This window comes from Ambystoma mexicanum, chromosome 13, assembly GCF_040938575.1.
Source record: "Ambystoma mexicanum isolate Mex_15411 chromosome 13, UKY_AmexF1_1, whole genome shotgun sequence".
Classification (NCBI taxonomy): Eukaryota; Metazoa; Chordata; class Amphibia; order Caudata; family Ambystomatidae; genus Ambystoma; species Ambystoma mexicanum.
The window spans coordinates 672740200-672754733 of record NC_090938.1 but is presented as its reverse complement, the minus strand read 5'-3'; the positions used below and the strand labels follow the sequence as shown (position 1 = coordinate 672754733).

Below are 14534 nucleotides of genomic sequence, written 5' to 3'. Positions count from 1 at the left end.
CATGCCTGGACTGTATCTACAGGAGGAGTAGTGGTTAATCGTGATGGTTAACTACGTGTCAGCAGGGTTTAGCAGCGAGAGAACCCGCTAATGGGACTGCCTGAAGTCTAGCGCATAATTTTAGGCTGCCCTTTCAAGGTACCACCTTTTCAGCCCTAAGGCAGTGAGAATGCAAGATGGTTGGTCTGAAACAAAGGGGGCGACTAAAAGCGCACCCGACCAGGAATGCCCGAGCAGCACTGACATCTGTGAAGCCCGAGGAGCTGTGTGACTAGGTGCATCTTCCCGCATGTCGCATCACTGTGGGGGTGCGGGGGAGGTACTGACCCACTATGAAGAAGTAGTAGCCCAGATTAAGTAAGTGCATGTTCCAACACACCCAGATTCATTTGTGTGTGAACTGCCGAGCGATTTACAAGAACACATATGTGACAGTTATCTTGGAGGGAACTCCCTTTCACCACTCCCCCACTTCTAATGTGAAACGGTGTATGTTGGGCGGGTTAACCCCCATCTGTTCCAGCCATTCAAGAGAAACGACCTCACATTGTCCTCTGGTGCACAGTGCGCCCTCCCGCTATGCAGCCTGGACCAGGTCTCCTCTTCAGAGTGTGCTGCCATCCCAGATGGCAGTTGCATGTTTTGAATTTCTTTCCGATTTTCATTTCTTAAATACCATTTTAGGGAACAGTGTGCCACATGTATGACTTGGGTTACAACATTGCCTAGTTTTCGAGAAATGCTGTTTTGATAGACTGGTAGCTGACGTGGTCAGGAGAACCGTTGACATGTTCAGGAATGGACATTCCAACTGTCAAGCTGGGAACGGGTCATGTTTTTACAATGCGCAGGTGCTCACAGCATTGCAATCCCCTCCGCTGCTCTGTGAGCAGAAATCGGAGAGGGTGGCAGGGGAAATCGTGGTGGATGGATAGGGGTTGTGGGTGCCTCCACGTGGGTATTGAAGGGAGGGCAGCAGATGGGCTGGTAAACGAGGAGCTGCGGATCGCCTCCTGCTTCATGCCACCTCTGTACCAGGAAGTAGATTTGGGACAGACAGGAAAGATGGAATGCAGAGACACGGTCCTCGAGAAGAGTGTGTGCAATAAACTATGCATGGTAAGGCAGCCGGACAAATGCAAGTGCGCCACTCGTTTATGGAAAGCTTTTGCGCATTACACTCCCCAAAGACCCGAACCACCTTTTGAAAATGCAGTGGAACGCTCTCCAACCCAAATCGATATTGGTGGGCTCTAGAGCTGTACTCAATGCTTGCCCTTCAACCTTTCATATCATTGCGAACATGAATTCTTCTTTCAACTGGAAATGCTCAGTGAGCATTGAGCTGGGCCTGGCTTGATCCTTATGGGGACGCTTCTCATTGCTGTTTCCATTTGGCAGGCCTTGGCAGTCTTTATCTGATGTGCCTGCTTGCACAGACTTGCTGGATCGACAGAGCTCCCCAGACAATGGTAAATGCTCAGTGTGTGCCTTTACATCCTAGTAACCCCGTTGTGAGATGTCTCGTGTGTACAGGCGGCTGTATAGAGGAGGATCTACCTGCATTTCTACTTGGACACTGCATTTTGTCAAGACATCTGGTTGTGGTTTTCTACTTCTAAGCAGTCCATTTCAATAAGCACAGTCACGAATGGAAAATACTCTGTAAGGGCAAGATTCTTCCCAGCGTAGACCCAAGGTTTACCTTCTTTCTGGGAGGAGGCAAGTCTGCGTTCTGTCTTGCCGGCCCGATGCTCGTGTGTGACCTGGGTTACTTACAATCCTGTCCGTGAGTGCGTTTCTTCGAGTCCTGCCCCTGTGCTGTTTCTAGTGTACATCACAAGGGGTGCTCCAGCATGCGCACCCCCCCCCCCAGCTGACCTCTCCGCGCTTTCAGAGATTAATCAAAAAGCACACTTCCTGCAAATCTCTGTGGCGGGTGCTTATCTGCTGCAGCCAGTGGGCTCCTCCTAGTACGTTCTGACTTTCAAAGTCGAAAGAAAGTGGTCTGGGTTGAATTCTGCAACACATTTATCAGTGGTGTAAACTTTTAAGAGACCTTGTTAAAGTAATACTTTCCGTTCATCACTGATAGCTAATGATTAAGAACGGATTCACATGGTTTTCTCATTCACTTTCAGCATGCATTCGGTTGTGCACCCTATGATGAAATATGGGGTCTCTCAAACTAGGCAAGATCGCAATCTAGTGGACTAACAAAAGGCGTGTCTGTCGCTTCTGAACGCCTGCCTGCCTTGTACCCCCTCGTCTTGCCGTGGAGGACTTGTATACCAACTTAAACCGAGGCAATCCACCGGGAAAGGTTAGAAACCCAAATGTAAAGTTTGTACACAATTTCATATTCAAACATCAATGGGTCATTTCTCCAACATCTGCTCTATGCCATTAGCAACAGTGCTCATCCTGCAATACCCATATTTTTGTTATCTTTTTTTTGCTGTGCTTATATAGCGCTTTTACCCTAAGCGCTTTGACATAAGATCGTACAATAAAAAAATCAATAACAGTAGGGGGCGAGGATCAAAGAACAGTTCTCAAGAGAAAGAGCGAGAGCAGGGGGCTAGGGGGTTCTACATTTTAGGGGCAAGAAGCTGGAATGAACAAATGCGAGATGCAGGGCAGGGCGGAAGGGGAACAGCAAGAAGGAATTGAGAAGACCAGAGATTATAAGTATGATTGATAAAGGGATATCAAGGAGAAGTAGTAGATGGGGCAAGAGAATGGATACATTTAAAGACAAGACAAAGAAAATTAAATTCACAAAGACGGTGGACAGGGAGAAGGGAGCCATTTAAGGCGGGTAAGGTGTAATGTACACAGACGGGATGAAGACCAAATCGGGTCCTAACAGCAGAGTGCAAGCAAGATGGAACGTAAAGGAAGAAGGGCATAGTTGCGTAGGCCAACATTAAGTGAAGAACAGTAGTAGAGTCGAGAATAAAACAGCGATCGGTGCAAAGTTTTAATGGAAGAGAAAGTGAGCAAATTTCGAATTTTCTTGATGGTTAAAAAAAAACGAAAATCACAGGAACGATGTACAAACGAGATATGAATTTGAAAGGAGAAGGTGGGGGCGACGGTAACTTCCAGGTTCTGTGCTTGAGAAGACAAAGGATGGTGCAGCGGAAGAAAGTAAATGGAGGGGGGAGAATCTTAGAAGAAGCAGGAAAGATGATGATTTTGGTTTTCTTTGAGTTGTGGCCCAAGAAACGGGAATACATCCATGCAGAAATGGCAGAAAGACTGGAGGCTAGACGACGATGATGAATAGTCAGAAAACAGGAAATGAGAGAAGAATGTAGGTATCCTCGATGTAAAGATGTGCTTTGAACCCGAACCTAGTGATTAGAGCAGGGAAGGATGAAGTGTAAAGCGATAAAAGCATCGGACCAAGAACAGACGCTTGTGGTACACCATGTGAGAGACAAAAGGAAGGGGAAGAGGAACCTTTCCAAGAAACAGAGCGTTTAGAGAGGTAGGAAGAGAACCAGTTGAACACCGTGCCAGAGAGACCAAAGCAGGGGAGAGCAGAGTGGATTGATCAACAGCATCAAAGGTAGCACGGAGGTCAAGAAAAATCAATAGCGAGGAAAGTGTACAATGGCATGCATGACAATTTTTTTTTTGTCTGGCAACGTATTTAAAGCTTCCTGTAAATGCCTGCCACTCGATGTTGGCAGTGAACCGTGTTTTAAAACTTTTCCGATGTACTATCTTACACCATCTTTTTTAATGCGTAATGTCATTTTAGTTACCATATAATCAAAATGGCCGCTCCTTGTGTTTTAAGACTCTTTAGCCCTCGAATAAGGCCATGCACCTTCAGTGTCATGGTCAGTTCTTTGTGTGACTGCAATTGGTTAAAACTGGATTTGGCGCTGATGGTCCCATTCCACATTTCTCCCAGTTGATTTGCCTGTTACTGGACCAATGTGGAGTAGATGGCGCTCCATGATTGCACAGCCACTACCCACTTGAATGGTGCAGCTCCTTCCAATTCGAGGTCTGGCGTAACCTCCAGCCTAGATTCTGGATGAAAGGAGAGGGTCTGGAGCCATTCTAGAAGCCTCCCCATTGTAGCCAAGAATGATAAAAGTGAAAAACGTGCTGAGAAGACCCAGAGGACAGCAGCAGAAGCATCCAGCATTGCCAAAGCCAATCCCTGGGATCCTCTTCGTAATATCCAGGCTTTCCTTGGTACATTCCTTCCCTAGAACGGTGGGCCTAACCAGTTGTGTGTCCTGTTATGCTGACCATCCACTGAAGTGTTTCTTGTCCTGATTTGGAGCTTGAGACGTATGAGCTTGTGGCTCAGGAACCTCATCGCCTGCAGCAAATGCTCTCTAACTTGAGGTTGTCTGGAGCAAGATTTCCACTGCTACCAAGACCGGAGTCTGCCGAGCCATGAAGAGGGGTTTGTTATCCATCTGGTCTTGTCAGCCGTACGCTGTAGGGGTCCTTCATCTGAGAAGCAGTGGTAGTCCCCCCCTTAGGATCCCCTCACAGGGCACTTGCATGTGCTGCACAACCAAAGCGTAGGAAGTGCCCAGCCACAGTTTAGTCGGCAGGAGAGGGTGAAATAGTCTGATCCGCCACATTCTTTACCACTTTGTTCAAGTCTCTCTCTTGCTCTAACAAAACTCTCTCCATTTGCTTTTTCTCTCTAGACGTGGTTGGATTTCGTGATACACAAGAAAGTTGTAACCATTTCAGGTTAGCAAGCGGGAGGGGGCGACTCATGGCTCAAGATTCAGAAGTGTGTTAAGAGATTTTTCTTTTCTAGAGCAACTGTTAAGAGGCACTTCTGCCTCCCATGACTTTAACGTCCCATATAACATTTGTTGTGCAACCACTATGGTCCAGCTTGAGCGATCCCAATACCACATCTTATGCTCTTTCCCAGTTGCTTGACTTCTGTATGATGATCCCACAATGACATAAAAGTAGATGTGGATTTCTGAGGCTCCTCCCTGTTTTACACTCAGCAGCCTTTGGAGCTTGGCTGAGGATACACAGGGTTTCTTTTTTGCTCCCCAAAGTCATTTTTTTAGCTTATCAATTTCTTTACAATAACGGGCCGGTAGGGCAGGCCACGTAGTTTATAAAGAATCCAATTCGGGATATTGATTTTATTCAGTTTACGTTGCAGTGAATTGCTTCAGGTGTTTTCGTTTTTCCAAATCAGTTGACTTTGTCTCCGACAAAGAACGAAAATGTGCACATGAGCTGTGAAATGTTCCACCAGAAGAGGTGCGTGAACTGTTCCTCTGAACACGTCATCTGCTAGCTTTCTGTATGCCTTCTGAAGCAGTCCCCAGGTGGGGGGGAGTATACTCATTATGTTCCCTGCTTCACATTTTATAACCCGACACCATGATGCAGTCCTTCCAGTGTTTCAGCCAGCGCAAGTGTTGTGGACTCGAGGTGGGAAGCAAGAATCTGCGTATCTTCTGCATGCGAGTTTTGATCTCCCCCTGCCCATTTTTATTCCATTTATGTTCACTGGAAGGACCTTGGCCAGTGGTTCCAGGTCCAGTGCAAATAAAGCAGAAAGGAGGCACCCCTGTCAGAATTCACATTTATGAGAAATCTTCCTGACCTGTGTCAACCCCAGAACGTTTTGCTTGGACTTCGTAACTATTTTACCTTGTCCCTAGGTGAAGGGGAATCTTTTTCCCCTGTCACCTAGTCTTTTACTCTTTTTAGGGTTGACCTTTTTATGTGTCTCCATAGTGTGGTTGGAGTTATAGTTTCCTATAACTTTTGGGCTTAGGCTGGATTGCCCCCTTGGGCTCCCCTGTTAATTTCTCTTTAATGTACTTGGGTGAACTACTGTTCCCAAGTAGTAAAGATATTTTCATCCCTTTTACTTTTTGTATAGGTGAGCCAGCACACCCCACCTTATATGGAGTGTTGGGGATACAATGTATCCCCTTTCTTACTTACCTGGTAATATTGTTACAATTGCGAGTTTACATTAATGGCTGGTGGCAGTGCACTAACTTTTATGACATTTAGTCACTATTACTTGCAGGCTGTTAATTCAGCCTCGGTAATGTACAGAAGGGCCACTATTTTTCTAAAATGTGGGCTCCTTCTTTTTTTCTCCATTTCTTGTGTGCTTGCTGTTTCTAAGGTCTCCGCCCCCCTCCACCTGCCATTCTAGGCAGGGCTCAAGTGGAGAGTACACGCGGGGGGGCAGAGTCCACCCACTTTTTTGAGAGGGCGGACTCAGTCCCCCTTCTCCTAAAATGGTAAACATTGAATGTCCTCTTAGAATTTATGCATTAAAGCCGACCACGGGGATTGAACCATAGTCATCAGGTTTGTAGGCCAGACACTTCACCACTGCACTATATAACCTAATGAAAAATAAACAACTTGAGGTCAAATGTCCCGTTTCGCTACTGCAAGTTCCAGAGAAAACATTGGTATTGGTTCTTTTATTTTAAAACATACACACCTTTTAATGTTTCAAAAACACTATAAGAAGAAAATATCCTCTTGGTTTTGTGTGTGTGTTTATTTTGTAAAAGGCAAATGCCATTCATCCTGTGTAATTTGGGTGGTTATACAAAGCCAATTTGATGAAATGTGCATATTTCACCTTTATATGCTAATTTCTGGCGACCTTCCACCCCACCTCTCATCCCACTGCATTTGTTGGAGTCCCTCCACTTTAAGTTTTAGGACTTGACCCCTGATTCTAGGCGGGAACAACCTCAGTAGAAGTCTTCGGCAGGAATCATTTGGATTCCCTGCCCAGGCCGCAGAGTGTCTGAGAATGCAGGACCGAGAGAGTGAGGAGAATCCGACCAGCAATATTCGTTCTTCATCTGGCTGCTGCAAAGGTTGCCTAAACCACAGAACCACATCCAGCCCTGAAGAAACCCTTGCCTGGAATCTTCCCAGTTGATCCTTGGTGAAAATGTTCTTCCGGTGTTCATTCTTCACGACAAGGAATTAATTGACTGGGTTTTTTGCTGCAGATCCTGAAGACGCACTGCTGCAAACTCTTAGTCTGTGCTGAGATACAGTATTGGCTGAGGAATTACTCACCTTAGGCCTTTTGTGATTCCTGTGTAGCTTTGGGGTGTTTCATGTGATTGGGGGAGTCCTCTCATCCAGTTCACCCAGGCTCACTGCTGGAATCATTCTAGGGTGTCTTCTCTGAATTTCCTGCACCATAACTCTAAACTGAAATACTTAATGGTTTTGAAGAGACTTCCACAGGAACCTTGACTTTTTCTGCAACTGAACCCTATCTCATCCTACCTGCAGCTGGTACCTACACCACTAAGGTCCCACTTCTGCCTCTGAGAGAACTCATGCAATTAAAAGCTACTTTTAACAGAGGTGGTTTGGTAACTGTCCCTCTGAAATATGAGCAGTTACAAAAGTTCTTACTTTGAATGTGTTTTGCCCTTCTAAAAAGTGTGTATATAAACGATTATTTTACTCACCTGTGGATTGCTTCCCCCACTTCCCAAAAGTAATATTGGCTTCTCATATTTCTTGAAGAATAAAAGTGTGTAAGTTAACCAACTGTTTCTTGTTCCCCCCGACCTGCTGTATAGCCTATCTAGAATATTCTACATTGGGTTTTCACCTAGCTGGAATAACAGTGTGTCATGTTTAAAGTGTAACAAAGTGTATTGCTTTCCTTGGTCAGCTTTCTACAGATTTTAAAACAGTGTTAGGTTTATACATACCTTTTCAAGTTGATGGTCGCTCCTTTAAAAAGTATTTAGGTCTTACTCCCCTTGATTAGCTGCTGCTCATCTAAACATGTAACTCTGTGTTGTGCCTCCCCTGAAACGGCCTAGAGCATTTTCAGAATGTTTATAGGGTTCATTACTTACCCTGAATAGCTGTGTGCCATTCCGAAAAAGTGTACCGTGGGTTTAGCTGACCTTGGTCTGCCTGGTGCAATCCTAAAATAGTGTAATGAGGTCTTGCTCATCTTAGTCTGTGCGCCATTGATCTGAAAAGCGACTATTTATTGTTAATTACAACATTAGGTCTTACTAACCTGGCATAACTGAGGGTTATCCAGAATGTAGTTCTAGGTTTAAACTGTTCCATGAATTTGTGTTCCACTATTCAGAAAAGTATCCTGGTAACACGGTTGGTTTACAAAGTGATTCCTTAAATGAGAGGGAGTCACTGCATGACAGACAGAGTCTACTACCCTTGAATGACTGACTGTATCCAAAAAGTATATGTAACCTGGTTTTACTCCCCAAGAATAACTAATTGCATTCTGAATGTGTTATAGGTGTCCCTAACCTGGAACTGCTGACTGCCATTCTTAACAAGTTAATAGTTTGGGTTCTATCCCTTAAGTATTGAGTTGGTTTTTAGAATTGTGTGTATATATATATATATATATATATGTATGTATATATTTACTTATTTACTCAAGATTCATCTTGGCCTACTTGTATTTAAATACTTATTTAAATACTTTATTTTGACAGTGCATAGTGTTTCAGCATTTCTTTGGACCATATGTGTGCTATAATCTCTTTGTACCTACAGCCCTCTCTCCCTCCGAAGATAAGCCTGGCTGCTCTGTCCATGCTACCTCATTCTCAGATGGTACAGCCATATACTAAGAGTGGAGCTTATGTCATGCCTTAGATGTATGGCTTCATGAAGTCTTGGTAGGACTTTAGAAAACCTTTCCTAACACCCACCATACTGAAGAAGCAAGTCTTTACCCGTTTTGAAGGCCAACTGGGTTTTGATCAAAACATTCCCAGCTAACACGATCAATGTTTTTTCAGGGTCAAATACAATCGCCAATAGGGGCCCCTCCATTGTCTTTGTTAGATGTTCGATGTCTAGGAGAAGGCGGTTAATATTGAGGTTACTCTTACCCGGATGAAGCGTTGGCCAGATATTTTATCAGTCTGTTTGTAATGATTTTAGTATATATCTTTCCAGCCACATTTATTAGCAAGTATAGGCCAATAGCTTGAGCTTTCATTGGGTGGTGTTCCCTGCTTGGTTAACACAGATATCATGGCTTGCCTTGAAGAGCCAGCAAAACCTGGAAATACCCGACTTTGCTTATTGACACTCAGCAGAGTTTTGATCTGGTGGGCCAGAACGCATTTGAAGAATTGACAAGTTAAGCCATTCAGGCACCTACTTGACCGTTTGCATGTTGGAGATCAACCAGTTCACGTCTTCCAGCTCAAATGGCCTTGCCAAATTCTCTGTTGCTTGTGTCAATAGCTTAACAAGAGATGATAACTTTGGGGGGGGTTGGGGGGGGGGCTTTGATCCTCTAGGTTGCTTGCTTTTCTTTCAGCTCCATATAGATAATGAAAAAGTTTGATATTATGCGCCAGTCTCTTCAGATGCAGTTGAGATGTTGCCAAATCTTGTCTTGGAGGACTCTAGATTACTTGGTAGTAGTTCCTTAAACCTAAAGTTTAGTAAACAAGATGCCCCTTTGCCAGACTCCCAGAACGAGTGCTTCCATCTGAGCTTTGAATATTCTGCCCTTCTGGTGTTTTGCTGCAAATAATTCCCTCCGAATTCCTTCTCGGGGATCATGCGGAGATCTCCCAGGTAATTGTGTCAACTGTGCCTCTGCTTCTGGCAATTGCACAGTTATTCTTCCTTTCCCTGCATTGTAGGACATTATCCTCCTTCTCAAGACAGCATTAATCACATCCCAGAGAATGGTCACTAATGTCACATTTCCTGTATTTGTTTCAAGATAGATCTCCATATGTATGTCCATCTGTAAGAATGTAAGATCTGATTCCAGAGCACTGCTTAAAGTCCAGCGTGGTGAGGGTGTCTGCACATAATGAGGTAAATTCAGGTACACTAGGACATGGTTAGTCAATGGTAATGTTCGTTGTGAACACAATGGGCAGTGGGAAGAGGTATGTCTTTTTAAACGATTAGTGAGCCGCACAGAATTGGCAGTAATCCCTTTTGGTTGGGTTTGCAGTCACCACACAACGTTAAGTCCTGCATCATGTTGTGCATGGCTGGCCATGAAGACGAGCACTATCTTCCCTTTGAAGACCTGTCCTGGGGTGCACCCAGAGGCAGATTGAAATCCCCAGCAAGTATAACATTCTTGGAGTTCAGGTCTAATTTGCCTTGCCTACATAAGGAAGGAAACCGGGGACTTACACATTTGAGGCATACAAAGTAGCAAGTCAATTTTCAGACTCGTCCCGTTTTCCATTGATCAGAAGCCTACTATCTGGGTCTGCATACTTTTGAAGTATCTTAAATCTGGCGTTCCACAGTAATGAAATGCACACACCTCTACATGCTTCAGAAGAGAGGCTGCTTACGTTTTGCAGCGCATATTACACCAGCTCTAAGATCACTCCACTGGATGTCCAACAAGAAGATTCAATTTCAAAGCTCAGTGCATCAACCGCAAGGATCTTCAGGGCTGGGAACAGAATGTGTCGAGGAAAGCTAATGCAATACCAAGCAAGAATGCTGTGATCCAACAACATACTCCGCTTGATATGATGTCGGAAAAGGAACCTGATCAGCCTTCAATAACATCACCCAAAAACTGTGACACTCTTTTAAAGAACATTTCCCTCATTACCTTATGCTGAAAAATGCTAAAAGCCCCACTTTTCCACAGACCCTAACTAGCCAAGACACCATATCATTCACAAACTACTTTCTCAGCAAAGCCCCCAGCGGAGTTTTGCCTGTGCTTTTCTCCTGGGTTCCCTATATAATAATTGAGCCACAGCGAGTCTGCTGACATGTACCCTGCGTAAGATTTTCCTCGTGTTTAACACCTGATGCCAGATGTGACCAGGGCTCTACGGTTACCTTACCGCCAAAGAGAATTCTTAGACTTTGTGCCAAAATGTTATATCTTTACCTTGTTGCTTTGGGAGCTATTCCTAGAAACCCTGTCTGGACTTTGCCTCGCTTTGACCTCTACCCTTTATGCTCCTCTGATATAGTTCTCAATCGTTGTCTACAGGGTGCCTACCTTTGTTCTCCTTGCCTTACCTCTCCGCTCACATGGAACCAGTCGCTGCACACTGCAAAGGATGTTGGCCCACTCCTGAGTGCTTCAGGAGGTCACCTCGCAAGCACCTAAACCAAGTGGCTCCGCTACGGAGACACGACCCAAGTGGCACCCTGACTGAGATCGGTGTGCAGTCATAATGTCGAAAAAAATTTGATTGCTTTTTTTTTTTTGGATTCCGCATGTAAAAAAAAAGGCCGGGGGGGGGGGGGGGTGGGGAACCCCCCCATTTCGAATACAGAAATTCGATTTTTTTTTCGACTTTTGACATTTTTTAATTCGTCTTTGACTATAAACCACTGAGATCACCACAAACCCATCGGATAGATAAATTAAATTGTCTACTAGGCCCTCCACATAAAATCCCCACACTAAAATGTTTAACTTAAAGGAGCAAACGTACTACACTCTAGCTGCCCACACAAAGCAATCTAAAAATCCTTTCCAATAGATTTTAAACAGAACACTACACCCTTACATACCACACTCCTAGCAAATGCAACCTAGCACCAAGAGCACATAAGTCCCACTCTCTCATCACTTCTGGAAACACATTCCTCTATGCTTTCAACACAGAATATCTAGAAATGGACATGCATGCAGGGCTCAGTATATTTCAGTATTCTACAGGACTACATGTATCAACCCAAAAGCAAAGTCATCTAGCATTCACCCCTTCTCCATTAGCATAAACCTCCATGCCCCGCACACACGCAAACACACTTTTTCAGAGACACCAGAGTGCCTGGAGACCATGCAAATGGCAGTGGTGTACGATAGAAATCCTAGAAACATAACATTTAGACCCATATAAGTGATGAATGAAGCCAGTGGGGGAGGTGGAAAAATCGGCTTCTGCTGAAAGGAGTGATATGCAGACTGCCCTTGAAATGTAAAATATACAGTTTGCAACCTATGTAAATACTCTTTGAAACGGCAACCAGAATAATTCCCATTGGGGATTTTTGCAAAGGTGCAGATATATGCTTATGGATGCAATTCTCTCATTGTCCTAAGGAAACTGCTGCCTCCAGTGTCTACTGCCCTCTGTGGGCCAGCATGCTTGATGTGTGTTGTATTACCTGAAAAAGACTCTGTCCTTGACTTGTCAGTATACCTCTATTGTACCCCAGAACCTGCAGTTTGACAATAATTAATGGCAGACTGTTATTTCGGCAAGTTGTGTATATTGTTACAATAACTACATTTTCATTTTTTCCAATTAGGGCTCAACGGTTTCGAGGGAAGCCAGCGACAAGGAAAAGGTACAAAATAAAACTGATTTTGATGTTTGCACAAAGTGCTGCTTTAACTTCTGCCTGCTACAGTGTAGTAAGAAGAAAATGTGACCTGCTACCAAGTCACAAGCAGAATTCACTCTGTAATACATTTGTAGGAAGGTTTGGTGCCCTGGGAAAGGGCATTAACCTGGTGGTAACCTGAAACCAGAATTTGGTGGTAGTGGCCATCTATCTTGGCACATGTTTTATACATGGCAGTAGCTCTGAAATCACATTGGCTGGTGTGAAGGTTAGTGGTAATATGCTACATTTAATTCTGCATGATTAGGGCAGCCTTTGTAGTAAATTGTTTGTCTGTCGTTCCTACTGCAGATTGCTGTTGTTTCATCCACTAGGAATGGGAGAGTTGTGGCTAGTGTGGAAATTGTCACACAATATTGTGTTGGCGTTTTATGGCCTGTGCGTCATTTCTTCTGAGTAAAGGTTTTCTTTAAATCACCCAAGATATTTGGTAATGGTTAAACATTTTCTGAGCCATTCATGGGTTGAAAGATATTGGGATATCATTTTTTTGTCCCTGGCCCATCACGATCACTGTGTGAGACACTTTTGTTGGAGCTTTAGCTGTTCCTACTCTAGATGCAGTCATACAAATGCTTGCCATGGATTGCCTCCCGCCGTTGTCGCCTTATGGAATCGTGGTACTTCTTTTGTCCAAAACAATTGTAAAGCCTTGTAAAGCCTTGCCTCGGGTCCTGAGCCTCATCTCGCTGATGACCTTTTTATTCTATATGGTGTGGGGGATGTGTGTTGTCCTTTCATTTTGAGGTGCACATGCATGATTCCTTCATCTGTAGTTTGCTTTCCTTGATATTTCAGCCCGATTTGGAATTTAGCTGTTCACCATCTTGCATTTGTGTAAACTGAGAGCTCACTAGGAGTATCACATTGGTATCTTAGTGGGAAAATCAAGCTCACTTGGAATATCATGCTTATTAGGAATGTCCAAATGCAAATTTCTAGCTTGCAATGTCAAATTACAGGGTTACAGGGAATATGGAGCTTACTGACAATATCAAAGTGTGAAGCCAAGGAGGGGAAGCAGCAGCTTTGAAATCGATGCCAACACTGACAAAACAGCCATTTGCCCGCAGCTAGTCCCCAGCTCTGAAGGGCGGATGTCCAGTCTCCCTGTGAAAACCACACCTGGCTAAGCAATGGCTGAACATTAAACATGTGAAGTAAGAGGTGCGACCAAAGTTGAGCGTTCATGCTCCGACTACAAAATCAAAGATGGTCAATGGTAAGCTGGAACGCTTGTCTGTTAGGCACCGAAACAAAAAACGGACACACCATGTGTGTGTTTGCGCGAGAGCCAAAAACGCACACCTAAAAAGAATCAAAGTCGAAAACTTTGCCACCTTTTGAAATCAGCCAACCTTCACACAAACATCACAGAACACCCCAAACAGATACTGTAGGGGAAGACAATTGATCAAAGGCAATGCAAAAGAAAGGATTATTAGGTTTAGACCTAGAAGAGCAACAAAATATACCCTCTACAAGTACATGGGGAAAAACCAAGATTTTAAGAATCCATGATATGGATACATCCTTCAGAAATTGACCCTTTAAAAGATAAAATTATCTAAGGTGCGATGAATCTGCCTTTCTCCCCAGAGAGGAGCCACCTCCTTTGAGGCTAAGGAGGTGAGCATGCTATACAAGACCCTCCCTAGGGGTCTGGCCGGGCAAGTGGGACATTACTGGGAGTGACTTCCCTCTTAGGGACAAGGACTCCTATTCCAGCAAGGAACTCCCTGTCCAAGCCCCCCTTTCTACATATAGAGATGTCAGAAATACTGATACTTCCCCTGGTACAACTATTATTCGCAAAGATCCTTCTTTGACCTTATTGGCATCAGGTAATGGTGATTCACGCCTGAGTGCTATGATATATGAAGACGGATATCCTTTCCTGAACTCTATTGATGCATTTAAAAAGACAACGCACCATGAATGGAGAGGGAAGTACAACAGTGCAAGTAGAGCAAATGCTATGCAGAGGCGTGCCCCTGGAGCATTGACGTCCTGGAGGGGCAGAGCCATGTTGAGCCGCAGAGACAGCAGCGATGAGTTGAGCAAGCCACCTGCTAGCCTGGAGGCTGGAAGGCCGGTACCTTGACCGAGCAAAGGGGCTCCGATCAAGGAGAAAGAGAGGACGAAGAGAACAG

General features: G+C 44.4%; 1 protein-coding gene across 1 annotated transcript in view; it reads left to right on the top strand.

The window, feature by feature from the left end:
* The window catches only part of PIP4K2B (phosphatidylinositol-5-phosphate 4-kinase type 2 beta), a 771463-nt gene that overhangs the window by 426673 nt on the left and 330256 nt on the right, over nucleotides 1-14534 (top strand). Inside the window, exon 6 of the mRNA XM_069634696.1 lies at nucleotides 12286-12324. Within this exon, the coding sequence (XP_069490797.1) occupies nucleotides 12286-12324 (39 nt within the window). The remainder of the gene's footprint in view (nucleotides 1-12285; nucleotides 12325-14534) is intronic.